Source organism: Apus apus, chromosome Z, assembly GCF_020740795.1.
Source record: "Apus apus isolate bApuApu2 chromosome Z, bApuApu2.pri.cur, whole genome shotgun sequence".
Lineage (NCBI taxonomy): Eukaryota > Metazoa > Chordata > Aves > Apodiformes > Apodidae > Apus > Apus apus.
The window spans coordinates 26,597,178-26,623,851 of NC_067312.1; the positions used below are offsets into that span (position 1 = coordinate 26,597,178).

The following is a 26,674-nucleotide window of genomic DNA, read 5'->3' on the forward strand; positions in this document are numbered from 1 at the left end:
GCGGGGACAGAAAGAAGGAGCGCGCCTTCCGGCAGGATGGCGGCTGTGCTGCCCGGGGCGCGGCCCGGCCCCGCGCGTCGCGCCCTGCCCCGCGCCTGCTGAAGCTCCGCGTCCTGTGCGGGAGGCGGCGGGGCTGGGCGGCCGGGACTGCGGGCGGGTCCGCTCCCGCCCTGCTCTGCGGGCCCGCGAGGGCAGCTGCCGCGCTGTGAGGTGAGGGGGTAGCAGTGGGCCGGCCTGCCTGCCTGCCCGCCCTGCCTGCCTCCTTGCCTGCCTCCTGACCGCCTCCTGCCTGCCTTCCTGCCTCCCTGCCTCCTCCCTGCCTCCCTGCCTGCCTGCTTGCCTTCCTGCCCTGCCCTGCCCTGCCCTGCCCTGCCCTGCCCTGCCCTGCCCTGCCTGCCTTCCTGCCCTGCCTGACTTCCTGCCCTCCCTGCCTGCCTCCTCCCTGCCTGCCTCCTCCCTGCCTCCCTGCCTCCCTGCCTGCCTGCCTTCCTGCCCGCCTTCCTGCCCTCCCTGCCTGCCTGCCTCCCTGCCTGCCTCCCTGCCTGCCTGCCTCCCTCCCTGCCCTGCCTCCCTGCCCTGCCTCCCTGCCCTGCCTCCCTGCCCTGCCTCCCTGCCCTGCCTCCCTGCCCTGCCTGCCTCCCTGCCCTGCCTGCCTTCCTGCCCTGCCTGCCTTCCTGCCCTGCCTGCCTTCCTGCCCTGCCTGCCTGCCCTCCCTGCCCTCCCTGCCTCCCTGCCTTCCTGCCCTGCCTTCCTGCCCTGCCTTCCTGCCCTGCCTTCCTGCCCTGCCTGCCCTGCCTCCCTGCCCTGCCTCCCTGCCCTGCCTCCCTGCCTGCCTCCCTGCCTGCCTCCCTCCCTCCTTCCTCTGCAAAACCGGGCAGTCCCTGCATCTGGACAGGGGTCTCTTCTTACATAAGCGGCTTTCAACCAGAAGCTTTTGAAGCTCCTGCACTTAGGCTTTCTGTTATGCTGGTTTGGGAGAGGATAGAAGTTCGTAGTATTTAATATTTCATGCTCTTTCCGCCCCAAATACGTGGTTTTCCCTGCCCCACTTTCTCCTTCCAGATCAAAAGAGCTATTTATGTTTCCCTGATGGCTACCCTACAGCTTATCTCAGTGTGACTGTAAACTGTGATGTTAGTTTTTCTGCTTTACTGTTTGCTAATTTCTTTGAGAAATATATTTAGTGTTTGTGGCCATGTGTCTCTGCTGCATTTTTCAGGCTTAATAACGTTATTTGGCACTGATTTAGAGCAGTCACCTGGAAAACAGTAACCTGATGTAACTTGGAAAGACAGTTAAATTCCATTACTTATTTAAATGGAAATAATATAGTTAACTGTTTTCTGTTGTGAACATTTTGCACAATGTTTACTTGTCTTGGCAGAGAACAGCTTTAGAGAGAGATGCCAGAATGCTGAGAATTATGAGGAAATTTTCGGTGAACCCATTGAAGTTCTCAAGTTTGTGCAATGAGGTAAATTTTTTCCTAAATTGTGATACTTCCTGTGTGAGCAAAAGAGATACCAGAGCTACTCTCAGTAAATTTTTGGGGTTTGTCTTTCATTTACATACTGGTATTCAAACTGAATGCATAATTCCATGTTGGAATTAGGCTTCATCTAAGTTAGAAGGTGGAAGTTTAATTTGTAATTTTTCTGTTAACTTACTTACACAAATAAGACTTATTTAAAACATTGTGACTACCAGCAGTGTGTTTTGATACAATCATAGATTTTTACTGGACTTCCCAAGTAATATTTAAGCTGGAAGATGGTAGATTTAGGTTAGACATTAGGAAGAAATTCTTTAGTGTGAGTGTGGTGTGCCACTGGAACAGGTTGTCCAGGGAAGTTGTGGATGCCCCATCCCTGGAAGTGTTCAAGGCCAAGTTGGATGGGGCTTTGAGCAACCTGGTCTAGTGAGAGGTGTCCCTGCCCATGCAGGGGGGTTGGAACTAAATGATCTTTAAGGTCCCTTCCAACCCAAACCATTCTGTGATTCTGTGATATTGGGATTGGACTTGGTTTAAACCTCAGTTCTATCATCTTCATGCCTCTGCCTCCAAGTAGCTGGTATTTGGATCTTATGTCATAAAATCGTAGAATGGTAGAGGTGGAGACCATCTAGTTCAACCCCTCTGCTAAAGTTGGTTCATCTAGAGCAGGTTGTATATAAATATCTAACAGCAGTATCGGATCTTGTAGTTATGTTTTTTTTAGTTTAGTTTTCTACAGCTGGCAAAAATGTAGTTTCACATAGAATCACAGAACCTCCTTACTGTGGACCGGGACACTTCTCACAAGACCAGGTTGCTCAAAGCCACATCCAGCCTGGTCTTGAGCACTTCTAAGGAGTGGGGCAAATATTTATAATGATAAATACTCTATATGATTTTTATTTTTTTTCCTTTTAAGCATTTCTATTTCAGGAAGACAAAAATGAGAGTCCTAAGTGTGATACCACAAAAATGTGGTCTAAGGAACTATAGTTCTCCACCAGGTATGTTAAAATTATTTTCTTAATACTAAACATTACTGTAAAAATAAGTGAGAATACTTTTTAAGTTGTTTTATGTTGCATTCTTTTGGTCATGATTAATAGAATTTGGTGTGTGAAGTGCAAATAGAGCAGTTAAAAAGTTCAAGGACTGAAAAGAAATCTTCTTTATTGCTGCCCTTTTCTAACTCTATGTATGCTTTAAAAGAAGCAGATATTTAAGAAGTCAGATCAGGTGTGAAGTTTGCTGGAACCCCAGCCCAGTTGCCTAAAGCATTAATTGGTTATCAGGTAACTGATGATAGCCACCACGTTGTACAAGTGTAGAAGAACAGGAATCTGATTAAACAGAAGTTATAAATTACTGTTGGTGTATTTGATAATTCCTTTCAAAGTAATGTACTTTGGTACTTGTATTAGTCCTTGCAGTCTGGGTTTGAAAGAATAAAAATAATAAGGTACTTGGTAAACAATATTTCAACAAAAAGGAATTTTTGCTATTTATTTGGTAGTTGCACTGAGACGGAGTGAAAATTGTTTGGTACAAGGTAGTGTTGGGAGTCAGGGCTACTTTTTCTGTGCTTCATCAACCTCAAGATGCAGATGGGAGGAAAATACTGGTAACTGGTGGGTAACCACCTTCTTAAAAAAAAAGAAATTGTTAATGGATTCAGCAGTGTCTATCTTGTGACATGCAGTCATGTAGGCAAGAGGAAGAGTTGCTTTAGTTGCTAATGTCAGCATGGTCTGTGTTGCTTCCTGTTACACTTCTGTGTAGTTGTCTGTGCAGTGTCCTTGCTGCCTGCTGTACTGATCCCTGCTTGTGCTGTGTGGAGTACCTCAGTGTCTCTCATGGAGGCAGAGCTTCATTCCATGCACAAGAAGATAGCATGGTTTGGACAAGCAAGAAGTCTCAGACATACTAATGTGTTATTTTGTGGGTTATTCTAGAAACCAGAGGGGAAAAAGGCAATGTTAATTGGGTTTTTATTTGAGTTGGTGGTGTTAGTGAAAGTCCAGCCTCTGCTATTATGCTTCTAAGATGAGTCTTTCTCCTTGTCAAGATGTTAACCTATAAGATGCCTCTTTATTGTCTTGCTGATAAGACAGGTGATCTGTAGATGTAGCATATTAAAGTACTATAAAGTATGTGGTGAGTGAGTTGCTGAAACACAACTTAAATGGCTTGAGTAACTGAATTTGTGATTAGTTTGATAAAAGTTTGGCTTGGCAGCTTCTGTTCCAGCTATATAGGGTGTGAGAGAGGAAATAACTTTCAAGACAATATGCCTTTAAAACTCCTCAGTCCCATGTTTTCTTAACCTAGGTTAGTTTGTGTTTTCTATGTGGGAATAAATGCTGTCTGGCTTCACTACTTAAAGGAGAAATTACTTTTGAAATGTGTTATCTGGTAGCCAGTTCAGAAGAATGTTGGCATTACAGTTGCCTGGAATGGTGGTATGTTTTATTATGGCTTCTGCAGAGGAAGATTTTACTGTGCTGATGATACTTTTTTGTGTAGGCTTTTTCCTGTTGTTTCTAAATTACACCTTGTTTGAAGAGTTTTAACTGTTTTTTTAAGAAAGCGGTATTTATTGAAAATTAAGTACATATCTTTAGAGCTTTGAGGATTTTCATGAATAGTGGCTTTTTAAAATAAGCATTTTAGGAGTTTTCTTAAATAGATTTAATTATACTTATTTTCCGAAATTTATTCAGTTTTGTTAAAATCGATCATTTCTGCATTGGGATCAGTTTACAGATTTTTGTTTTGTTTTTTCTCCAGGAGATGTTAAATCTCTGCGTTCTGTCATTAATCCTCATATATCCAGGTATGTCATGCTAGCTTCTTTTCTAGGTTGCAACCACAGCAACTGATGTGATAAAAAAGTTGTGGGTTGTTGCTGTACCTGTCACATGCATAGTTCATGTGCATATTCTAAATTAAAAGAATTTTCTTACTTCCTTCCTTACTTTTACCCTTCTGACATTCCAATACAGAACAGTTGTTGGTGTCAGGGTGGTCTTGGGCTGTCTCTACTTTACATATGTAGAACTAAAACTGAGCTCTTAAGGAAGCTCCGAATTCATAGTGGCTGGTGGGCACTGAATGAGGTGGAAGGGTTATTTTGGGGTTGTGGAAGCACTCAGCTATGTTAGATGAGGGCTTTATTAACATTTATTAACTTTGCTATTAACATGAGCAAAGTAATTATGGGCTGACCTCCCAAAGGGGTGGCTTGGGGGTGAAGTTATCTTGGAAGACTTATTTCTTGTCCAGAGGGCAAATTTGGCTAGCATTAAGGTGAATATGGTGGCTATCACAAACCTGTGATGTGCAGAGCTAGTGAAGCAGTTTTGGAAGCTACTAGCGAGGTACTTCAGAAAGGAAGACTTGGCTCAACAGATTCAAGGACAGCTTCCTGGGAACTTAGGTGCTATATTTGAGTAGTAAAGTGCATATATGCAGTCGATTGTTTCAGGCACTAGGGGTTAGAGATTGGGATGGATTAGAGGGTGGATGAGCTGCTTCTGTCTGTGCGGAGGGTGGATGAGTGAGGATGAGACCAAGAAGTAGTCTGACCCTGAAATGAAGAGTGGAAACCTGTTCCAAAATTCTTGAGTATTACTGATCTGAGGAATACTAACTAGTTCAGCATCAGAATGTGTCAGATAAGTCACAGAGGAAAAGTATTATTAACCTGGTATGCTATTCTCAGAGAATATGAATTTTTTATACAAATAACATTCTCACTGAATTAAAAAAAAAAATGACCACAGTAAAAGCAATGATTTCACTTTCTGCAGAATCCGAAACATTGGCATCATGGCCCACATTGATGCAGGGAAAACTACAACAACAGAGAGAATGCTGTATTATTCTGGATACATAAGGACACTTGGAGGTTAGAAATACTTTTTTCTTTTGGTAGGTTTGAGAGATTTAACAGTGTACAGTAACATGCAATGCAGAGATCAGAGGATCACATTTTTACTTCTAGTGCATTGATTTGTTTAACATTTAGCTTTACTTGTTTCTTAGTGGCCACCTGGTAAAGCTGTTTCTTCAGTTGTACTTTGACCTGTAAAGCAGCAAGGTTAACAATAAGTAACCATTTATTTTGAAAACCATAGCACAGTATGAATTCCTTACTTCCAACAACTCTCACAAAATTCAAGATTGAAAGGGTCACAACATCCTCAATTTTTGTTACCTTTTATGCTTTTAAATTTAATTTCCTGTTCTCTACTGTGTATGAGAATGGTAGATGATCTTAGGCTTGTGGAGTGCTTGAATCTTGTGGCCTGCTTGATTAAAAATGTGGAACTGCTTCTCTTTTTATTAAAAAATAAAAAACAACCTCTTCCAAAAAAACCCTCAAAAAAACAACAAAAGCAAAAGCCCACCACTTACTTGTTTGCTTGGGGTTTTTATTGTTTGTTGGGGTTTTTTCTAATGTAAGTTTAGTTTTAACTTAATTACCTTTTAATTACTAAGTTTTAACAGGTCAGTCATATTCCATACGAGTGCAGCCAAGCTTTTTGCAGTTGTAGTTTGTTAATGATTTTGGACTTTTCTTTAGTTTTCAGGTTTCTCGATGTGCTACTAGGATTAAGAACAACAAAAAGCTTGTTGGAATTTCTTGTCTTTGACTTACATGACCATATTCTGGAAAAGCCTAGTTTTCATGTCTTATACATACATAAAACTGACAGTACTTCCAAATCTCTCTCAGCATCTGTATTCCAAGACAATTTCAGCTTTTGAATTATTTCCCTTCCCAACTGTAATCCTGCTGTCTGCTCACAGATGTTGATGATGGGGACACAGTGACAGATTTTATGGTACAGGAGCGAGAACGTGGTATTACCATTCAGTCTGCTGCTGTTACGTTTGACTGGAAGGACTTCAGAATCAATCTGATTGACACCCCAGGTATGATACTTAAGCAGTAATCACTTTATTAGGGGAGAGGAGATGAGGTGGGGTGTCATAAAACATAAGTTTTAATTTTGAATATTGTGCAATGTTTAGTTGATTTAATTGCAGCAGTAAAAAAAGGCTGGTGCTGAGCTCTGTTTGGCTTTGGCTAAATATTGTTTGCCTAATTTAGTTCGTTTAAAGTGAGTTCAGACATGTCCAGACAAAATTACTCTCAGTTCTGGGATTGCAGCCTAACAGCCTTGTGTGTTTCAAGGACTGATGGGTGTGTTTTTCTGCAAATGAAGACAGGGTTGTTTTGACGTGATGTAAAAAACCATAAAAATTACAGTGTTGATGTTGCCTGTTTGAATTATGATGGTATAAAAGGAAGACTTGTTTCTTAGGTCATGTGGACTTCACTGTGGAAGTTGAGCGTTGCTTGAGAGTCCTGGATGGAGCTGTGACAGTGTTTGATGCTTCAGCTGGTGTTGAGGTAAAAATACCTGATAGCTTTTTTTCTGTCTAATAACTTAAATGAGACTGAAATAATAATAGTACAGAGATGTTGCTCTGGTATTGTTTCTTCTTATGCTTCGATAAAAATTCATCTCCAGGAAGATGAGCACTTAAAGTCCTGTGTTATACAAGAATTTACATGGAAATAAGGGGCAAGCAGGTGGGATGTCCATTACAGTCTGGAGTATTTTTGTTGTTTTGTTGCTGTCCTTTAGAAACGTTGATTGAGGTGAATGCTTCTGGCTAATTGCACCAGTGGGGGAAAAAAACCCAGTATCTGTTCATCTCTCATTTTCAGATTTTATACATAAAATGAGTAATTTTCAGCCAAAATTTCTCCCTCTCCAATATCCTGTTTATCATAGAATCATAGAATGCCAGGTTGGAAGGAACTTCAAGGATCATCGAGTCCAACCTTTCTCGGTAATATTATAGTTTATGTGAGATGGCTCAGCACCCTGTCAAGCTGAGACTTAAAACTGTCCAATGTGGGGGAATCTACCACTTCCCTTGGGAGAATATTCCAATGGTTGATTGTCCTCATGGTGAAAATTTACCTCATGTGTCCAATCAGAATCTCCCCAGGAGCAACTTGTGCCCATTACCCCTTGTCTTTTCCATGTCTTTCCTCCTTGTAAATAGGGAGTCTCCATCTTCTTGGTAGCCACCCTTTAAGTACTGGAACATGGTAATAAGGTCTCTCTGAAGCCTTCTCTTCTCAAGGCTGAACAAACCCAGTTTTCTCAGCCACTCCTCATATGGCAGGTCCTCCAGTCCTCTGATCATCCTTGTGGCCCTTCTCTGGACCCTCCAGCCTGTCCACATCCTTTCTGTAGAGCAGGGACCAAAACTGAACACAATACTCCAGGTGTGGTCTGACCAGCGCCGAGTAGAGCGGGATGATAACTTCTTCATCTCTGCTGGTGATGCCCTTGTTGATGCAGCCCAGCACCCTGTTGGCTTTCTTGGCTGCTGCAGCTCACTGCTTACTCATGTTGAGCCTGTTGTCCACCAAGATCTCCAGGTCCCTTTCCACAGGGCTGTTCTCCAGCCAGGTGGGTCCCAATCTGAACTGCACTCTTGGGTTATGTGTTCCCAGATGCAGGACCTTACACTTCTCCCTTTTGAACTTCATAAGGTTCCTGTCTAGGTCATCCTGGAAGGTGGCCCTCCCTTCTGGAGTATCAGCCTCAACACTCATCTTGGTGTTGTCAGTAAACTTCCTTCTGAGTGCTCTTGATCCAGATCATTTACGAAGATGTTAAACACCATTGGGCCCAATATCAATCCCCGGGGGCCCCACTTGTGACTGGTTGCCAGTTGGAGGAGCAACTGTTTACTGTCACATTCTGGGTATGGTCTCTCTGCCCCTTCCCCACCCATGACACAGACCACTTGTCAAGGCCGTATCAAGTCCATTTCTCCAGGAGGAGGCTGTGTGGGACCGTATCAAAAGCCTTGGAGAAGTCCAGGTAGATGATGCCCACCTCTCACCCTGCATCAACTGAGCAGGTCACTTTGTCGTAGGCCATCAGGTTTGTCAAGCACGATTTGCTCCTGGTAAATCCGTGTTTTCCCGATCACATGCTTCAATTGACTTGAGACAGTCCCCAGGAGGATTTGCTCCATGACCTTTCCAGGAACTGAAGTGAGGCTTAATGGGTCTGTAATTACCTGGGTCCTCCTTTGAACCCTTCTTATAGATGGGGGTGACATTTGCCTTCCTCCAGTCTTCAGGGATGTCTCCCAACCTCCATGACTCCTCAAAGATTATGGAGAGCAGCTTTGCAATGACATCAGCAGCTCTCTCACTGCCCTAGGGTGGATGGCAGCTGGACCCACTGATTTGTACAGGTCAGGCTCCTGCAATAGTTGACACATCAACTGTTCCTTCACTGACAGCAGGTGGGTGTCTTAGTCAACCTGGACTTTTATTCCTATGGCCTGGGACCCAACAGCACTGGTAAAGACAGAGGTGAAGAAGGTGTTGAGGACCTCTGCCTTTTCAGCATTGTTGGTGACTAGTTCACCTCTCCTGTTTATTAGTGGGCCAATATTATTCCTCTGTTTCTGCTTGTGGTTAATGTATCTGAAGAACCCTTTCCTGAAGTTTTTGACATCTCTGGCCAATGTCAGCTCAGGCTGAGCTTTTGCTTTCCTAACTCTCCATCTCTTCATACCTTGGCAATGCCTTTGTAATTTACAGTTAGTAATGTTAGACATTTCCACCTCTGCTACATTTCCCTTTTTGTTCTGAGCAGACCCAGAAGCTCACAGTTAAGCCAAGGGGTCTCTTGCTCCACCTACTTCCCTTACCTTTAGAGAGTATGAACTGGTTTTGCATATCTAGGAGAGTGTTCTTGAAAAACTCCCAGCACTCACAGCTCCTTTACCCTCCATGGAAGCTTCTCACGGGATCCATTCCAGCTGAGCCCTGAGCAAGCTGAAGTTAGCTCTTCTGAAATCTAAAACTTGCCCTTCAGAGCATAGTGCAGAAAAGGTAGAGGCAGGCTGGAATTTGACTTCATAGCACACAGTGTGTGAGTATTTTAATCCTGTAAAAAAGTTGCATGCTGTGAATTCACTGTGTTCCATGGAACATTCCTTTTTCCTAGATGTGACATGAAAGGACACTTGATCTGTGTGAGTCACAGTATGTAACTTGCTATAGGAAAGCATTTAGGTGCCATTGTATAAGAATCTCAACTGAGTAGCAGCCCCCACCCTCACCAGCAAAACAACTAGATCTGACAACAAAGGTTTAAGTTTATACATTACTGATTTTTTTCCATATATATTCCCTGTAATGATTAGTTTCTCTCCATGATTCCTTGCCTTGCCCATATGCCTGTATGCCCTTAGCAAGGGATCTGGGTCAGTCCCTCTGTGGTCTTGGAGACTGTATAGTTCAGCTCTTGGCACTGGTGTTTATGTTTTGTCTTTTGCTTTAGGCCCAAACACTGACAGTGTGGAGACAAGCAGACAAACATCAGATACCACGGATTTGCTTTTTGAACAAGATGGACAAAAACAGGGCAAGGTATTCAGACAGTTATTTTAATCATTGCTCAGAACCTTGTAAGAGGATGTATCTAATCAAATTAAATTTTTTGTTAGCGTAGAGCAAGCCGATCATGTTAGTACTTATTATGTGTGTCTTTGATTATGCAGATGCATATTTTTCTGTAATTTTAGGAGTAATTTTAGCAGTACATAAGGAATGGTAAGCCTATTTTATGGTATCATTAAGTTTTGTGTAACTTAGTATCTTTTGTTTTCATATAGTTTTAGGTGTGCTGTTGAGAGTATCAAACGAAAGTTGAATACAAAACCTTTGCTTTTACAGGTAAGCTTAGAAATTAAACATTTATTTGCTTTCTTTCAAATTTTTAATGTTTTGCAGCTGTCTAAAATATCTGCTCTGTTTGCAGTTGCCCATTGGGGAAGCCAAGACCTTCAGAGGACTGGTTGATGTGGTGACTAAGGAACAAATAATTTGGAAACCTACTTCTGATATGGATGATGGAAAAAAATTTGAGCAAAAGCCACTGCTGGAGGCTGATGATCCCAACCTATTCCAAGAAGTCCAGGATGCCAGAAATACCTTAATAGAACAAGTAAAGTTCTAAAGTAAATGCATAATATATTTAAAACTGTTATTTAGAAGATTAGAAAAAATAGGCCAGAAGGGACCTCTGGAGGTGTTTGGGGCAGTGAGCTGCTCAAAGCATGCTAACCTCAGCATTCGATCAGGTTCCTCAGGTCTTCTTCAGTTGAGTTTTCAAGTCTCTAAGGATGGTCATTACAATCTGTCTAGGCAGTCTGTCCTAGTGCTTGGCTGTCCTTGTAGTGAATTCTTTCTTTTTGTCTAACTGGAATTTACCATGTAGCTACCTCCAACAGTGCTGCTTGACCTTTCCTTGTGTAGCGCTGAGAAGAGCCTGTCTCTGTTCTCCCTGAAGCAGGCCCAGCACCAGCACTATTTGAGTAATTAGAGACAGCATTTTCAACCCTGCCTTAACCTCTCTAGGCAAAACACATTTCTCTGGGCCTCCAGCTGTCTCCAGCCACTTTAGTAGTTTTCCACTGGACATCCCAGAGTTGGTCAGTCTCCTTTGTTCTGGGTAACCTAAAAGCAGACAGTGTTGCAGCTTCACAAGTGCAGGGCAGAGGGTACTAGCAGCTTGCCCTGATCTACTGACTATGCTCATGCTGATGCAGTCCAGAAGGCAGTTAGCCTTTGTCACTGGAAGGGTACACTGCTGACTCATGCTCACTTGTCCAGGAAGGCTCTCTGGTTGACTTCTGCAGAGCTCTTTCCTAGCTAGCTGATCCTCTGTATCAGCACATGGATCTGTTCTGTCACAGGTGCAGGATTCTGTGTTGGTCCATATTGTACTAATTTCAGATTTTCTTTACTTCCTTTCCATTTGTCAAAGGTTCTTAATGCATGTTGGAAACATCCATCAAAAAAACCCATGGTGGCAAAATATGCTGCATATAGAGAGTTGGGCTCCCTGGCTGTACAATAAGTGGGTAAAATGGAAAATACTTCCTGCTTTATAAGCAGGGAACTGTAGAAATCAGACACTAAATTTAGCATTCAGTTGACTAACATGGGATCTTGCACTGTCTTAGGTGCCAGAAGATACTGGAATATTCACACAAGGCCTGGTAGATGTGACTCAGAACCTGCAGGAAATCAGACCTTTCTGTAGTGGCAGCAAGAAGCTGGATAGGATGTTGCAGGCTGGTCAAAATGGCACTAAACACTGTGTGAGATCCTGCTGAATCCAGCCATAAATTTTGGTCCAGATCCATCAAAAATGTCCATGTGAGAGATGAGAAAAGAACAGTAGGAACATTTCTTTATGCATTTCATAATTGTGAAGCAATATGAATGATAATAAGATAATAGAAACTTCCCTACTTAATACCAGGTTTTGCACAGTTTATAGAATCACAGAATCTTCGGGGTTGGAGGGAACCTGTGGAGATCATCAAATCCAAGCCCCCTGTCAGAGCAGGATCACCTAGGGCAGGTCACGTAGAAGTGCATCCAGACAGGTCTTGAAATTCTCCAGAGAAGGAGGCACCACAGCCTCCCTGGGCAGCCTGTTCCAGTGCTCCCTTGTCCTATCACAGGGCATGACTGAAAAGAGACTGGCCTTTCCTTCTTTACACCCACCCTTCAGGTTTTATATACATTAATAAGATCCCCTGTGTCTTCTCTAGACTCAACAGCCCCAGCTCTCTCAGCCTTTCCTAATAAGGCAGGTGTTCCTGTCCCTTAATCATCCTCATATTCCTTTATTGGACTCTCTCAAGTAAATCCTTGTCCCTCTTGAACTGGGAAGCCCAGAACTGCACACAGTACTCCAAGTGAGATCTCACCAGGGCAGAGTAGAGGGGGAAGAAAACCTCCCTCGATCTGCTGGGCACACTCCTCTTAATGCACCCCAGGATACCATTGGCCTTCTTGGCCACAAGGGCACGTTGTTGTCCCCTGAATAACTTGTCCACCAGGACTCCAAGGTCCTTCTCCATGGAGCTGCTTTCTAACAGGTCAGCTTCTAATCTGTACTAGTGCATGTTACTTCTCCCGAGGTGCAGGACTCTACACTTACTCTTGTTGAACCTCATTGGGTTCCTCTTTGCCCACCTCTCAGTTGACAATTTAGAAGGAGTGAAGAATGGAAGAATTAATGGAAGTAAAAGTATAACTTGCCTGTTGAGCAGTGCAAAATATTTGGAATAGTTTGTCCAGAGTATTTTTATTCTCCCCTCAGCTGGCAATATTAGGTCCCACATTTTTTTGTGTGTGTTTTGTATAATGGTATTGGAAGATCTGGATGTGTTTGAGATACTCTAAGCAAAAAAGTTTTTTTTATTACATTTTATAAGTCTAGTAGTGATTACATTTGAATGCATGTGTCTATAAGCAAAAATATGGGAGGTTAACAACCATGTTTATCTCACATATTGGTCTCTTTTGCTGGAAGGACTGCTCCCCGTATAGCTTTGAATAACACTGCTAGCGCATAAATAGAAGATGCAAGGCTTTCAGTTTCCTTTGAATCATAGAAACACAGACTGTTAGAGGTTGGAAGGGGCCTCTAGAGATCATCTAGTCCAACCCCCCTTGCAGAGCAGGATCACCTAGGGCATATCAGACAGAAATGCATCCAAACAGGTGCTGACAATCTGCAGAGAAGGAGGCACCACAACCTCTCTGGGCAGCCTGTTCCAGTGCTCTGTAACTCTCACAGTAAAGAAGTTTCTTCACAGGTTGAGGTGGAACTGCTTATGTTCTACCTTATACCCATTGTTTCTTGTCCTATTACTGGGCACCACCAAAAAGAGACTGGCCCCTTCCTCTTGACACATATTTAAGTACTGTAATAATCAGAATAATAATAAAAATCAGAGGGATATGTTTTATATTTATCCGAGTTCAGAAAAACATACACACAAACTGGTTTTCAGAATTTCCAAACGGTAAATGTGGGTGTTATTACTCAGCCTCTTATCTTGATAAATGTATAGTCAGATAGAAAGCTTTTCTAACAACAGTGTTGGGTTTTTTTCCATTGGTTTCTGTGCTCTTCCTGAAGCAGGAAGGGGAGGACCCAGTACTGTGATGATTGAGATAACCTTGTGTTGGTGAAGTGTTTTATATGCTTTCCATCCTATCAGCACTCCTTATCAGAAATACTGTAAAATTTAGTAGTTGGAATACTAGCCATATTGCACACTTTTCTTTCATTTAATTAAATGAACACTTTCCTTTATCTCTCCTGTTTTAATTATTAGCTTTAATAGGCTTCTGATTGCTTATTCATCTCAGTATTTTGCCAACTGCTGTCGTATCCTCTAGAGGGGGCAAAGTGCCTTTCTGCACGTAGGGACTCCTGGGGCTCCTAGGACAGTGCAAGGCTGCAAGTGAGACGAGGTTTGAAGAGCAGTTAGCTAAGTGGTACGATTTAAAGTTACAGATAAGCTCTTGGACATACAAGCCTTTGACATGAAGAAAGTCAGAGTGTCCTGAAAGCGTGTTTGTTTTTCCAGCTGTGTATCTGCTGGCTTACAAAGGTTACTTGCTGGTTACTTCAGACTTAGCCTTTTTGTGCATCTGAAATACATTCAGTTAAACCATTCCTGCCTGTCACTGTATGTCTGCAGGTGTTTTCCATTTCAGGGAGAAGTACAAGCATTCTCTCTCCCACTGATGTTTTGCTTGACAGCAGCCTAATAAGTTGATTTTTTCCCCTGCTGTCCTTTCTTGAAACATTTATTTACATAATTTTGTGTAGTTTGAGTTCATGATCTCTTATGTCTTTAAAGGCTTCTGCTTCTCTTTCTGTTCTGTTTAGCTATATGTTCTAAATAATTAAGATTTGTGACTTGTCTGTGAAACTGCTATGTGCCAAATAATAGAATACTTTTCTGTTGAAGGTTGCAGATCTGGATGATGAATTTGCTGAACTGGTTCTTGGAGAACATAGTGAAAATTTTGACTTTATACCAGCTGACAAGGTAATTTTTACATTTCAATATTTATAAACAAGTTTGCACTAGCTGTTATTCAGAAATACTGGGGTTTTCTTCCTTGTGTCACATGCAGATGATGATTTTGCAGATGTGCGTTTTTTATCATCAAAAAAATCAGTGAATTTACAGTGCTGTGTATTTAAGACAAACTGTCTGAATTTTATACGATAATGCACTATGATGGGTAGGGTACCTTTGTAGGTAGGGTAACTTTGTTCAGGAAGGTGTCTTTTTTGAAAGTTAGGCTGCTGTGCAAGAGTTTAGGGAAAGGGGAATGGAATTTCCAGGTAGACTTTTGTGTCCAGGTAGACAGTTTGTGTCCAAGCTGCTGATTCTTACTGACAAGGAGTTGGTTAATAACTTCAGACACTGCATGTTGAAAAAGGTGTGAGGTACAACATTCTGAATTAAAAGGACTGTTAAAAGAAGAGTAGCTGCACCAGTGCTGACAGAAAGTAATTCTTTCTTGCAGTTACAGTCTGCTATCCGCAGAGTCACGCTAGCACAGAAGGCAGTGCCCGTGCTCTGCGGCAGCGCGCTGAAGAACAAAGGAGTGCAGCCCTTACTGGATGCTGTCACTATGTACTTGCCTGCACCTGATGAGCGTTCCTACCCGTTTCTGTAAGTACAGGGGAAAAGGAAGGTCAAGAAAAACAAGTAGGAAAACAAAGGGAAAAAAATGAAAAACACTGTCAGAGCATTCACGTATTTAAAAATATTTACTTTTTTTAGGTATTAAGTAACAGTAAAGGTATGTGGATGTAAAAATACACTTAAGTACTGAACCTGCTTTGGTCAGTGCTATTGCAATTGTATGGATTTGTCTACAGTTGTTAAACTTGCACTTTAGAGTTCTAAAATCCATTTTTTGTCTGTAATAATGACATTTTACAAAATTGAGGTGTAGGGATTATCTTAAATATTGGCTGAGTAACGTGACATCATACACATCCCACTGGAGCTGGAACTGCTTAGGTTAACTTTTTTTTTTACATAAATTATGATTTTTAAATATCTCCCTGTATTAATGTTACAATGAGAAATTTATTGTTTCTTAAATGAATGGAAATTGATCCAGTCACCATCGCTGGATGTGTCTAAAAGTCCTCTAGATGCGGCACTTGGGAATATGGCTTAGTGCTGGACTTGGTAGAGTAGGGTTAATGGTTGGACTTGGTGACCTTGAAGGTCTTTTCCAACCCAAGTGATTCTGTGACTCTGTGAAATTCAGGTGAACGTGAGCTTGAGTGGATTAATCCTACAAGTATGCTTTTTGTTTTGCAGACAATGGTACAAGGATGACTTGTGTGCCCTGGCGTTTAAAGTTCTCCACGATAAATGTCGTGGACCACTAGTTTTCGTTCGCGTTTACTCGGGTTCACTGAAACCTCAATCGGCTGTATATAATATTAACAAAAATTGCATGTGAGTAAGACACAGGTATGGTTTAGTGTTGCACTGGAATGTCTGCCACATTCCTGAGTGATATAAGAATTTCATTTTCAGTGAGAGAATGAGCCGGCTGCTTCTGCCTTTTGCTGATCAGCAAATTGAAATACCATCGCTAATGCCTGGCAACATTGCCCTTACTGTTGGGTTGAAGCAGGTAATGGAAAATACTGATTCTGTAAGGGAGCTTGTTTCACTAGTGTTCTTTCTGCTTCAATGGTGTGGTATCTCAGATGTGTTCCTGATTATTGTGACATATGTAAACTTGCCTTATTTGAAGTATGTGTACATGTACTTCCTCCTGAAAGGAAATACTACAAAGTACAAATGTCAGTAGTTGCTCTGGGAGATGCAGTGCTGATTACATGGAAGGGACTAAAAACTGAAGGTGTATTGCTATGGATAGACTTCCTGTGGGGAAGGACGGTGTTCCAAACAAGTTACACAAAAGAAAGAGTTGAACTTTAGTTCAAATAAGTTTGTTCTGTGCTTGCTTCTACTAATTTATTAATTCAGTGTTTTATTGTCTGAACAGGCTGCATAGATCTCATTTGCACAGATTTTGTAAAATGTAACCAATTTTTGGCATGCTTAAGCAAATTTTTGTTTAACAAAACTGTTCTTTGTATCTGGACTGATCAGTTAGATTGAAAATGCAGTGAACTAGGCAAAGAAACAAGTCTAAATGCAAGCACAGCTTTTCCTCCTCTGGATCATTTTGGTTATTTGAAAAGAGAAGTTACAGCAATTGTTTGTAAACAAGTAAGTAAGTAAAGTTCAGCACAAGTGAGGAAGAGAAATGGTCAGGATTTGTGGGTTTAGTTGTTTTGGTTGGTTGGGTTTTTTCCACATCCCCTCCTCTGCCCCTCCTGTGTCTTGTGGGTCACTGAGTGTTGATCTGTAGAGTGCCACTGGAGATACCATAGTGTCATCAAAGGCTTCAGCAGTAGCTGCAGCACGCCGAGCTGGAAGGGATGCTGGGGGAGAGAAGAGGTCTACCAGTGATGTAGAGAGCCTTCTGCTGGCAGGCGTTGAGATCCCTGACCCTGTCTTCTTCTGTACAATTGAACCGCCTTCAGTGGCCAAACAACAAGGTACAACGTAGCTACCTAAGAATATGATGAGATGTTCTACAAATCAGATATTAAAGCATAACCATATTCTCAAATACAAGGAACAATGGTCATCCCCAGTCCATCCACACCTGGTTGACATGAGTGTGTTGCACTCATGACAGTGGTCTAATAAGGCTCATTTTGGTGTTTTGCACAGATAGTATATTTTTTATAGAGGTTGTCTGTATCCTTTTCTATTACTATGCTGAGCAGTACCAGTGCTTTTCTATTTTTTGTGTCTAGAAAAGTAGTAATTTGTTGAAGAGGTGGAGGCACTTTGATTTCCTACTGTCACCCTTTGTTTTGCTGCAGTCATGCTGGTGTGCCATGCATTAAGTGTCCTTAGTACAAATAACCTTGAAAACTGTTTTTCAGTCGATACTTGCAGTTGTACTCTGTAGTGTGAAAAAGGGAGCAGTACTTTTTACTGACTTGATGAAGCACTTACAGGTTTCATTCTGTTTTCATACAGGTAGAAAATTCCACCCTGAAACTGGTATTTTAAATAATTAAATAAGCACTCTGTAGTATGCAGTTAATTTTGTTGGAGAGAGTCAGAATTTGCAAGTTGTTTGTAATTTAAATTTGCTTTGCCAGAACATGTGCTTCTCTAGGGTCCTTTTGATTCCTTCTGAGAGTAAGATTTGACCTTATGAGGAAAGTGATGTTTAGATTCATTGTGATTCTCAGATTACTGAAGTCTCTTTAGATACAATGTTTGCTTTTTATCTGCAGACTTGGATAACGCATTGAGCTGCCTTCAACGTGAAGATCCAAGTTTAAAAGTGAAGCTAGATCCTGACACAGGACAAGTAAGATGAATCTTCTATTGCTTACCTTATAACCAAGCTTTATTTTACAACTGTCAAGATTTAGCTGTCATTTACTGATCCTATATTGAGATTTTCTGGAATAAAAAAAACTTGCTAAATGTTCCTGTCATCTATGTACAAAGTTATGTCCATCAAACTAAAAAGGAGTCTTGTGCACTTGTGCTTTACAGAGTAGAGGAAGACATCCCGTGCTCTGCATGTTTTTCACAGTTCTGTATTTTTAAAAGTTTGAGTTACATAGTCATGAAGATAATATAAGGTGATCTTTTTTATAATGGTCACAGCAGCGGTAATTACCATCTCACTCACATCGTGTTTATGTCAGATGACCAAAAGCAGTCTTGTTTTCTCTCTGGGCTTCTTATATTTCTAAGGCACTATTAAAAACCATGCCAGTCCTGGCTTAAACAATTTTTATTGAAAACCTGAGTTTTGCTTTTTTTCTCTTCTTTGAAAACTGTCTCCTTACTAGACTATTCTTTGTGGCATGGGAGAGCTGCACATAGAGATCATTCATGACCGAATCAAACGTGAATATGGAATTGAGACTTATTTGGGACCTCTTCAGATAGCATACAGAGAAACCATTCTAAATGCTGCCCAAGCTACAGGTAAAATGAGTGAATGAAAGGAACATCTTGTTTCTGATTTTGTAGCTTGATTTACTTGAAATGATCTTGTGAGTAACTTCCAGATTAATTACATGTATTATTTTTTTTACAAATGGTTGTTTTGGGTTGTGTTTTTTTTTGTCCTGCAGATATATTGGACAAAACAGTAGGAGATAAACGACACTTTGTAACTGCAGAGTTAGAGGTGAGGCCCAGGTTAGGGGAGAGAGCAAGGACAAAACCTGTCATTGAGTATTCTGCGAGTGTCATTGAAGAACTACCCAAAGAACTCCAAGGAGCTGTAGAAAATGGCATCACAAATTCATGCATTCAAGGTAAAGGAAGCTATACTGGTCTAACATTTCTGTAAGAAGGGATTTAATATATTTCTAGGAGGAAAAACTCCTTGGTACCTTGAAAATTAGAAGATAGTATGTACTGACAATAGATACAAAGGAAAAATTTGAAATTGCCTTAACTACAAAAATTGCCAATAACTCCTTTCCCTGTGCTAGGAAAGGAAGTTGGCATGCCTTTGGTTTTAAGGCTGACTTCTCAGTCACTCAACAGTGAGCTTGGGGTTCTTTTGTTTGTTTTCTTTTAATCTGGATTTGATGACATTATGTAAACCAGTGATGTGACAGAAGTGGTTTCAGAGGCAAACATACGTAACACACTGCTCTTAGTTACTGACGTGTTTTGGTTTTTTATTTTCAAGTATGTTAAGTCCATGACAATATACAATGAAAAGCCTTACCTAATTGCAAAGAACAGGCTTTCTAAAGGACTAAAAGCATCTTTCATATTTTATTAAAAATAGGAAGCATTTAATAACTTTTGGCCAAAGAACTCTTCAATACGGCAAAGTTAACAGGCAATGGATTGATAAGTGGTAATTACTGTAGAAGCAGCAGCAGGAAGTGTTTTTTCCATGTTGCTTTGTTCTGTTCTGCGCCTGTCGTCTCTGGCTGTGGAATGATTAGAGGTAGACCTACTAGAAATCAGCCACATGGAGAAGGACCTTGAGGTTCTGGTGGACAACAAGTTATCCATGGGACAACGATGTGCCCTCATGGCTAAGAGAGCCAATAGTATCCTGGGATGCATTAAGGACAGTGTGGCCAGCAGGTCGAGGGAGGTTCTCCTCCCCTTCTCCTCTGCCCTAGTAAGACCACATCTGGAGTATTGTGTCCAATTTTGGGCTCCCGAGTTCAAGATGGACTGGGATATGCTGGAAAGGGTCCAACAGAGAGCTACGAGGATGATTAAGGGACTGGAACATCTGTCATACAAGGAAAGGCTAAGATACCTGGGGCTGTTTAGTCTGGAGAAGCCCAAGAATTGGCCTTATTAATGTCTGGAAATGCCTGAAGGGTGGATGTCAAGAATGGGCCAGTCTCTTTTCAGTGGTGCCCTGTGATAGGATGAGGAGAAACGGCACCAAGCTGCAACACAGCAAGTTCCACCTCAACATGAGGAAAAACTTTACTGTGAGGGTGATGGAGCACTGGAACAGGCTGCCCAGAGAGATTGTGGAATTTCCTTCTCTGGAGACTTACAAGACCTGTCTGGATGTGTTTCTGTGTGACCTGCCCTAGGTCGTCCTGCTGCAGCAGGAGCATTGGACTCAATGATCTTCAGAGGTCCCTTCCAACCCCTATGATTCTATTGTTCCAGTGAGTCTTGACTGTGTGCTTTCTTCATGCTCCTTGAAAACACTTCAGAACTGTCTCCAGCCTAAAATGTATGCTATGAATTTATTTAGAGATCAATAAATATATAAATATCTCATAATGGTCTCTGGAGGATAAAAAGCTTGTTTTTTTAGATGTGGTTCAGGCCTCACATCCAGTCTAATACAGATTTTTGTCTGGTTGAGTCCTCAGTTGGAGGGAGATAACCTACCTCAGATAGTAGATGTGGTTAACTCATGGAATTGAGTTAACCCTGCAGTTCTGGTAGTGGGTGTCAGGCTTTGCTATGATCACATTGTGTTGAAAAGTACAGAAGATATTCTGGCTTAGAATCATAGAATTGTTTTGGCTAGAAAAGACCTCTGAGATTATTGAGTCCAACCTTTAAACTAATTCTACCAAGTCCAGTGCTAAACCATGAAACCACATTTTTAAACACCTCCCGGGATGGTGATAGAACCACTTCCCAAAGAAGCCTTTTCCAGTGTTTGATAACCTTTTCAGTGAAGAATTTTCTTCTAATACCCAATCTAAACATTCCCTGGCACAACTTGAGACCATTTACTTGTCCCACCACTTGTTACTTGGGAGAAGAAACCTTCTTATTAGAACCTCCTTTCAGGTCATTGTAGAGAGCGTTAAGGTCTCCCCTCAAAACTCCTTTTCTCTAGGCTAAAGAACTCCAGTTCCCTTAGTAGCTGCTCCTCCTCAGATTTGATCTCCAGACCCTTCACCAGCTTCATTGCCCTTCTCTGGACATGCTCCAGCTCCTCAATGTCCTTTTTGTGATGGGAGGCCCAGAACTGAACACAGTACTTGGGGTGCGGCCTCACCAGTACAATGGGGAGGGGAAGATTACAGAGGCTCTGGTTAAACAAAAGGTTTAGGTGTGTGTCCATTAGCACACTTGGGAACTTTTTTTTTCTCAAAATAGTTTGTGCTTTGTGAGTCTGTATTTCTTAGTCTCTTTTGGCAAGGCCAGGTAATGACAAAATCACATGAGGAGCAAGACCAGTAGCCATGCCTTTGTGGGGAGGAATTGGAAGGAGAAGGGAAAGAGGAAAGTGAGAACCTCAAAATTAATGCTGAAACTTTCTTGAATGTGTCTTAATATTCTGCAAATTGTGCTTTTTTTTTTTTCCTAGGGCCCTTGCTTGGGTTCCCAGTTCAGGATATAGATGTGACAGTGCAGTCACTGACGGTGCATCCTGACACTTCCCACACAATGGTATCAGCCTGTGTCTCCCGTTGCATGCAAAAGGTACAGTGAAACTGTACACTGCTGTAGAACACAGCAGCATTGTAGTCAATGGGGCAGAATCTAGTTGGAGGCCTGTGACTAGTGGAGTCCCTCAGGGGTCGGTACTGGGACCGGTGTTGTTCAATATCTTCATCAACGACCTGGATGAGGGCACAGAATGTACCCTCAGCAAGTTTGCTGATGACACCAAGCTGGGAGGAGTGGCTGACACACCAGAAGGCTGTGCTGCCATTCAGAGACTTAGACAGGCTGGAGACTTGGGCGGGGAAAAACCTGATGAAGTTTAACAAGAGCAAGTGTAGAGTTTTGCATTTGGGGAAGAAAAACGCCATGCACCAGTACAGGTTGGGGGCTGACCTGCTGGAGAGCAGTGTAGGTGAAAGGGACCTGGGGGTCATGGTAGACAGGAGGATGACCATGAGTCAGCAGTGTGCCCTTGTGGCTAAGAAGGCCAATGGCATCCTGGGGTGTATTAGAAAGGGTGTGGTTAGTAGGTCAAGAGAGGTTCTCCTCCCCCTCTATTCTGCATTGGTGAGGCCGCATCTGGAATATTGTGTCCAGTTCTGGGCCCCTCAGTTCAAGAAGGACAGGGAAGTGCTTGAAAGAGTCCAGCGCAGAGCCACAAGGATGATTAAGGGAGTGGAACATCTCCCTTATGAGGAAAGGCTGAGGGAGCTGGGTCTCTTTAGTTTGGAGAAAAGGAGACTGAGGGGGGACCTCATCAATGTTTACAAATATGTAAAGGGTGAGTGTCAAGACGATGGAGTTAAGCTTTTTTTGGTGATGACCAGTGATAGGACAAGGAGTAATGGATACAAGTTGGAGCATAGGAGGTTTAAGATGAATATCAGGAAAAATTTTTTTACTGTAAGAGTGACAGAGCACTGGAACAGGCTGCCCAGAGAGGTTGTGGAGTCTCCTTCGCTGGAGACATTCAAAACCCGCCTGGACGCCTTCCTGTGTGATGTACTCTACGTGACCCTGCTCTGGCAGGGGGGTTGGACTAGATGATCTTTCGAGGTCCCTTCCAACCCCTAGGATTCTATGATTCTATGATTCTGTGATACCACTGGGAAAATACATGTGGATCAGTATCTGGCAATTGTTCTTCTCAGACTGCAGAATGAACTCCCTGGGGACCTTGTAGCTTTTGGAAGAGGATTTGAGAGACAGTGTTAGCTTGAGTCACATACCTACTTTTAATGAAAATTTTCTGTGGGGAAAAAGGCAACATAACTGTCCTTTCCCTCCATGCAGGCTTTGAAGAAAGCTGGTATACAAATACTGGAGCCCGTGATGAACCTAGAAATCACAGTGGGTGAAGACCATCTCAGTGCAGCACTCACTGACCTTGCACAGCGGAGAGGCAGCGTTCAGGAAATCCAGAGTCGTCAAGATAACAGAGTTGTGATTGCTGCTGTCCCACTAGCAGAGATGATGGTATGTGATTATCTTATTAATGATGAAGCACAAATACGAGCTTTTCTTATATGCTTAAAAATACTTAGTCTTCAATTCACTTTTCCTGTTTTTACTTATGAATCAGTTTGGAATGGATGTTTTAAATTGTATTTTAATTACTTAAAGTCTGAAGCAAGTGCCTGCAAATCTAGTGAGTGTTAAGTGTTTTTGTGGTTAATTTGGATTGTTAAATCATTGTGTTTTCAACTGTAAGTTGGAGAAGTAGCAAATGCTACTAAAACAGGTTTTGCAGAGACTATTTTTAAAGGTTTATTATTGGGTTGACTCATACATGTATTGCACTTTTAATACAGTAATGTTAAAACAATTAACTTACTAGTATGTTGCAGTATACTGCTGACTCTGTGTGACCTACGCAACTTTCTGTGCTAACTTGCCTCCCTTTATCCTAAAATGAGTGACATGTTCTCCATTTTGTCCAGGGCTACTCAACAGTTCTGCGTTCTCTAACATCAGGCTCAGCCACCTTCACTTTGGAGCTCGCCAGTTACCAAGCCCTGAACAGTCAAGAACAAAGTGCACTTCTTCAGAGGAAGATGGGATTGGTGTGATAGCTTTACTCTGTAGAACAACAATGATATTTTCTATCCTCCCTGTTAAATATTTTCAGGAGCCTATTTATGTACACCAGTATGTTCTTCTGGGACCAACTGGTTGTGGTAAAAGATGAATTAGTATGTGTATGAGTAGACAGGACTTTTAACTGCCCAACAGAAGGCACAGCCCTGTAATTGCAAAGCAGCTGAACTAGAGGTGCAACCACCATTTGCTGCTTTGTAAATTCTTACCTTACAGCTGTCTGAAATAAGTGATGCAAATCCTCTTCACAGAAATAAGCACCAGGTACATCTTAATGTGCCACTAGGACCGTTTTCTTTCTTTAAGTAAGGTTTGTGACGTTTATCTCTATAAATTAAGTAACTTTACAGTTCTGGCAGGCTGTATTGTGATTTGTTTTCAGACGAGTAAAATAATATGGTTAATAAGCATCTTAAACTCTAACCCAACATATTACTTCCTATTTTGTTAGAAACCAGTTTGAACCGGAGTTCAGGACTGGGTGTAACTTCTACCTGAGTTTGCTTTAGCAAAAAAATGGAATGAATACTTCTGCAAATTGAGTAAGATCTGTGCAAAACAGTATCAGAAAGGCAGAGCTCTCTCAGAACACTGATCCCTACCTACCATCTTGGAGTATGTTGAGGGACGATTGGTTTTGACCCTTACGAACAAGTGATGCAAGATGGAGTGGTTCTGAGTTGCCCTGTGTTACAAATCAGCAATTTACTGGTTCCACAGAAAAGTAGCAAATCATAAGATACTTTGAAATAAAAAGGTATTTTGTTCTTTATTTAAAGAATGTCTAACATTTATTTTCCCTCAACTTTAGAATGTAAGGAAACTTGAATTGGTAACTCTATGATACCAGGTTTCTAGATTTCACAGAGAAGAATCCCCATTTTTAAGAAAAGCTAAACCACCTAGTTTTTACTCCCAACACAAATGCCAAATAACTTTATTTTAAATGTGAAAATTTCAAGTATTGGTTCAGATATCCAACTGCATGCACATGTGTTCATATGTCAGAGGCACTTCAGGTTGTTGACCAGGAGGTCCTTGCAGCTGCTACTCCCCTCTTGCTTCATGGGCACAGTATCCAACAAACACAGGCTCTGCTGCTATGCCACGGCTGTTAAAATAAAGTGGAACATGTATGATTATAACTAAACACCTGGCTGGCTTTGTAGGCTGGAAGAGAGATATTAGCACTCACTCTGTTTTATCTTTGTGTAAACAAAACTACTTCCAAGAAGTAACAGGCACTGTATGTAGGGATTGAAAAATGGCCCTATTCTACCATTAATTGTACTTCAGTTAAGTACAGTTCTCTGTTCCAATCAGATATACCAGGATATTAGACAAGCTGAAAACCTTAAATTCAGGTGCTAGTTTTCTTCATGTTCTGCAAAACCTATCTTACACCAGAAAGTAGTTTAAGGAACAAGTGTACAATGAGTACAGGGAATAGTCCTTAGCCCTACCAGAGCAGCTGCACTTGTCTGGATCAGCTCCTTATATATCAATGCCAGGATGAAGGAAGAAGATGGAGATGTGGCAATAGTTAACCAGGTCCAGAAACAGGATGGCTTAGATTGCCCTACTTGCAAAGATACAGCCACTGTTTGCTTCACTGTTCAGCTGTATCAGTATTTTCTCTGAGCCCCATCAAGACATGCACCATACTGTTAAGTGATATCTTTTTAAAGCCCTTTAATCTTGTTTTTAACATGGTAAATCTCTTAAGGTATCTACTTTTCTAATGACTGAGATAACAATTTAGTATAACTATTTTCCGAGTATTTCACTGGATAAAATTAGTGAGTTCTGAAAATGCTGGCTGCAAAACTGTCTAGAACTCTGGTCTTAATTTATCTGTTCTGCCTCTTCTGGGGATACAAAAACACATGCGGTGACATATACATAGTCAGACTAGGCTGCTAGCTCTCCTCCCTTCATTACCAGACCAGCAATTTAGGCATGTACTTGAACTCCACTGGTTATAACGCATGAAAACCAAGCTTTACTACACCTATTATTCTTACCGGAGCATGCGGCATCGATGATCACTTAGTCTTCTATAGGCATCCTGCAAGTTGGTCACATTCCTACTGCTCCAGAGTCTTTCCCCTACAGCACTTGCTCGAGGCCTGTAAAGATACACTGAGTTGAAGAGTAGGTATAGTCTATAACCAAGAACAGAGTAAAGTTTTTAATGCCAGGTCTTATATCCAGAAGCATCAGTTTTTCTAGCTGCTCGGGTTCGGTACAGAGCACTGTTAACCACTAACATACAGTCCTGCTGAATTAATTAATGCTCCTTGTAGCTAGCTTTCTAAAATCCAAAGATAAAGTAGGTCCTACCATAATCTTGGTGTGATGTTAGTTGCATCCACAAATTCCCCCCACAGGCAGGCTTCTCCACCTATTAAAAGCTTTTTCTGTTCTTCAGATCCTGAATTCAAAGCAAAAAGTAGAATTTTTATTTGCCCAGAAGATGGGCACATATGAAAAATGTCATTTTCCAGTACTCGGAGAGGATTGCTGTTCCGCTGCTTGTTTTAGCAGCTATAATAATCTATAATAATCTATCCTGAGTGCTAACTTGGTGTTTTGGTAGTCTTGCTACTGAATGTAAGAACCACCAGGCCATTTGCCCAGACAACCCACTTCCAGAGGGATTTTAACTTATCTTCTGAAGACATTGCTCAGCATTCTTGCATTCTTCAGATTTCAGTCCTGATTATAACTTTTCATTCTATCACACACAGAACATACCTTGAAAAAGCAACAGAAATCAGGTGTTCTCTCCAGTCAACTGAGAGAGCTACCCTGCACACAATTAAAGTCCTGGGCAAACCACAAGATGTTTGCAATGGCTTCAGCCAGAGGGAGAGAACGTCTTCTTCTAGAACTGTCTAGCACCCCAGCAGCTTGCTAACGTATGAATTCCATGGCTGTCTACAGCCATTTTGCGCAGCTGTTCCTCTACTACATAATGCATCTGTCCACCTAGTCCAGCATCCTGTCTCACGCAAGCACCAGTGCCAGATGCTTGAGGCAATAGTCTTCCCTGTGAGAAATGGAAAGTTGCATTTTTCAAACATAAGAACTTTCAAGAGTTCTAGCTGACATTAACGTGCTTTGATTACAGTGTATCTCATCATTAATGACTGTATGACC

At 41.7% G+C, this 26,674-nt stretch overlaps 2 protein-coding genes across 3 annotated transcripts in view; one reads left to right on the forward strand and one right to left on the reverse strand.

Moving 5' to 3' along the window:
- On the forward strand, positions 1–24,284 carry GFM2 (GTP dependent ribosome recycling factor mitochondrial 2). Its single transcript, XM_051642985.1, has 21 exons — positions 1–210; positions 1,385–1,474; positions 2,415–2,499; positions 4,283–4,328; positions 5,305–5,402; positions 6,308–6,433; positions 6,826–6,914; positions 9,889–9,977; positions 10,223–10,283; positions 10,369–10,554; positions 14,393–14,473; positions 14,961–15,109; positions 15,773–15,913; positions 15,995–16,094; positions 16,842–17,031; positions 17,788–17,864; positions 18,358–18,496; positions 18,646–18,831; positions 21,336–21,451; positions 22,709–22,891; positions 23,356–24,284. The coding sequence occupies exons 2-21, from the start codon at positions 1,412–1,414 to the stop codon at positions 23,482–23,484; spliced, it is 2,334 nt and encodes a 777-aa protein (XP_051498945.1). The 5' UTR covers positions 1–210; positions 1,385–1,411; the 3' UTR covers positions 23,485–24,284.
- Positions 24,253–26,674, reverse strand: part of HEXB (hexosaminidase subunit beta) — a 15,119-nt gene continuing 12,697 nt past the window's right edge. For both annotated transcript variants that reach the window (XM_051642988.1, XM_051642990.1), the window contains 3 exons: positions 25,856–25,946; positions 25,537–25,641; positions 24,253–24,623 (listed from right to left, as the gene is read on the reverse strand). In XM_051642988.1, coding sequence (XP_051498948.1) covers positions 24,560–24,623; positions 25,537–25,641; positions 25,856–25,946 — 260 coding nt within the window. In that variant the 3' untranslated portion in view covers positions 24,253–24,559. The remainder of the gene's footprint in view (positions 24,624–25,536; positions 25,642–25,855; positions 25,947–26,674) is intronic.

Bases quoted from the DNA above. Each gene is read 5' to 3' on its own strand.
- GFM2 (XM_051642985.1), top strand. From the start codon at position 1,412: ATGCTGAGAATTATGAGGAAATTTTCGGTGAACCCATTGAAGTTCTCA. The intron at 6,434-6,825 runs GTATGATACTTA...CTTGTTTCTTAG, and splicing joins CAATCTGATTGACACCCCAG to GTCATGTGGACTTCACTGTG. The intron at 10,555-14,392 runs GTAAAGTTCTAA...TTTCTGTTGAAG, and splicing joins GAAATACCTTAATAGAACAA to GTTGCAGATCTGGATGATGA.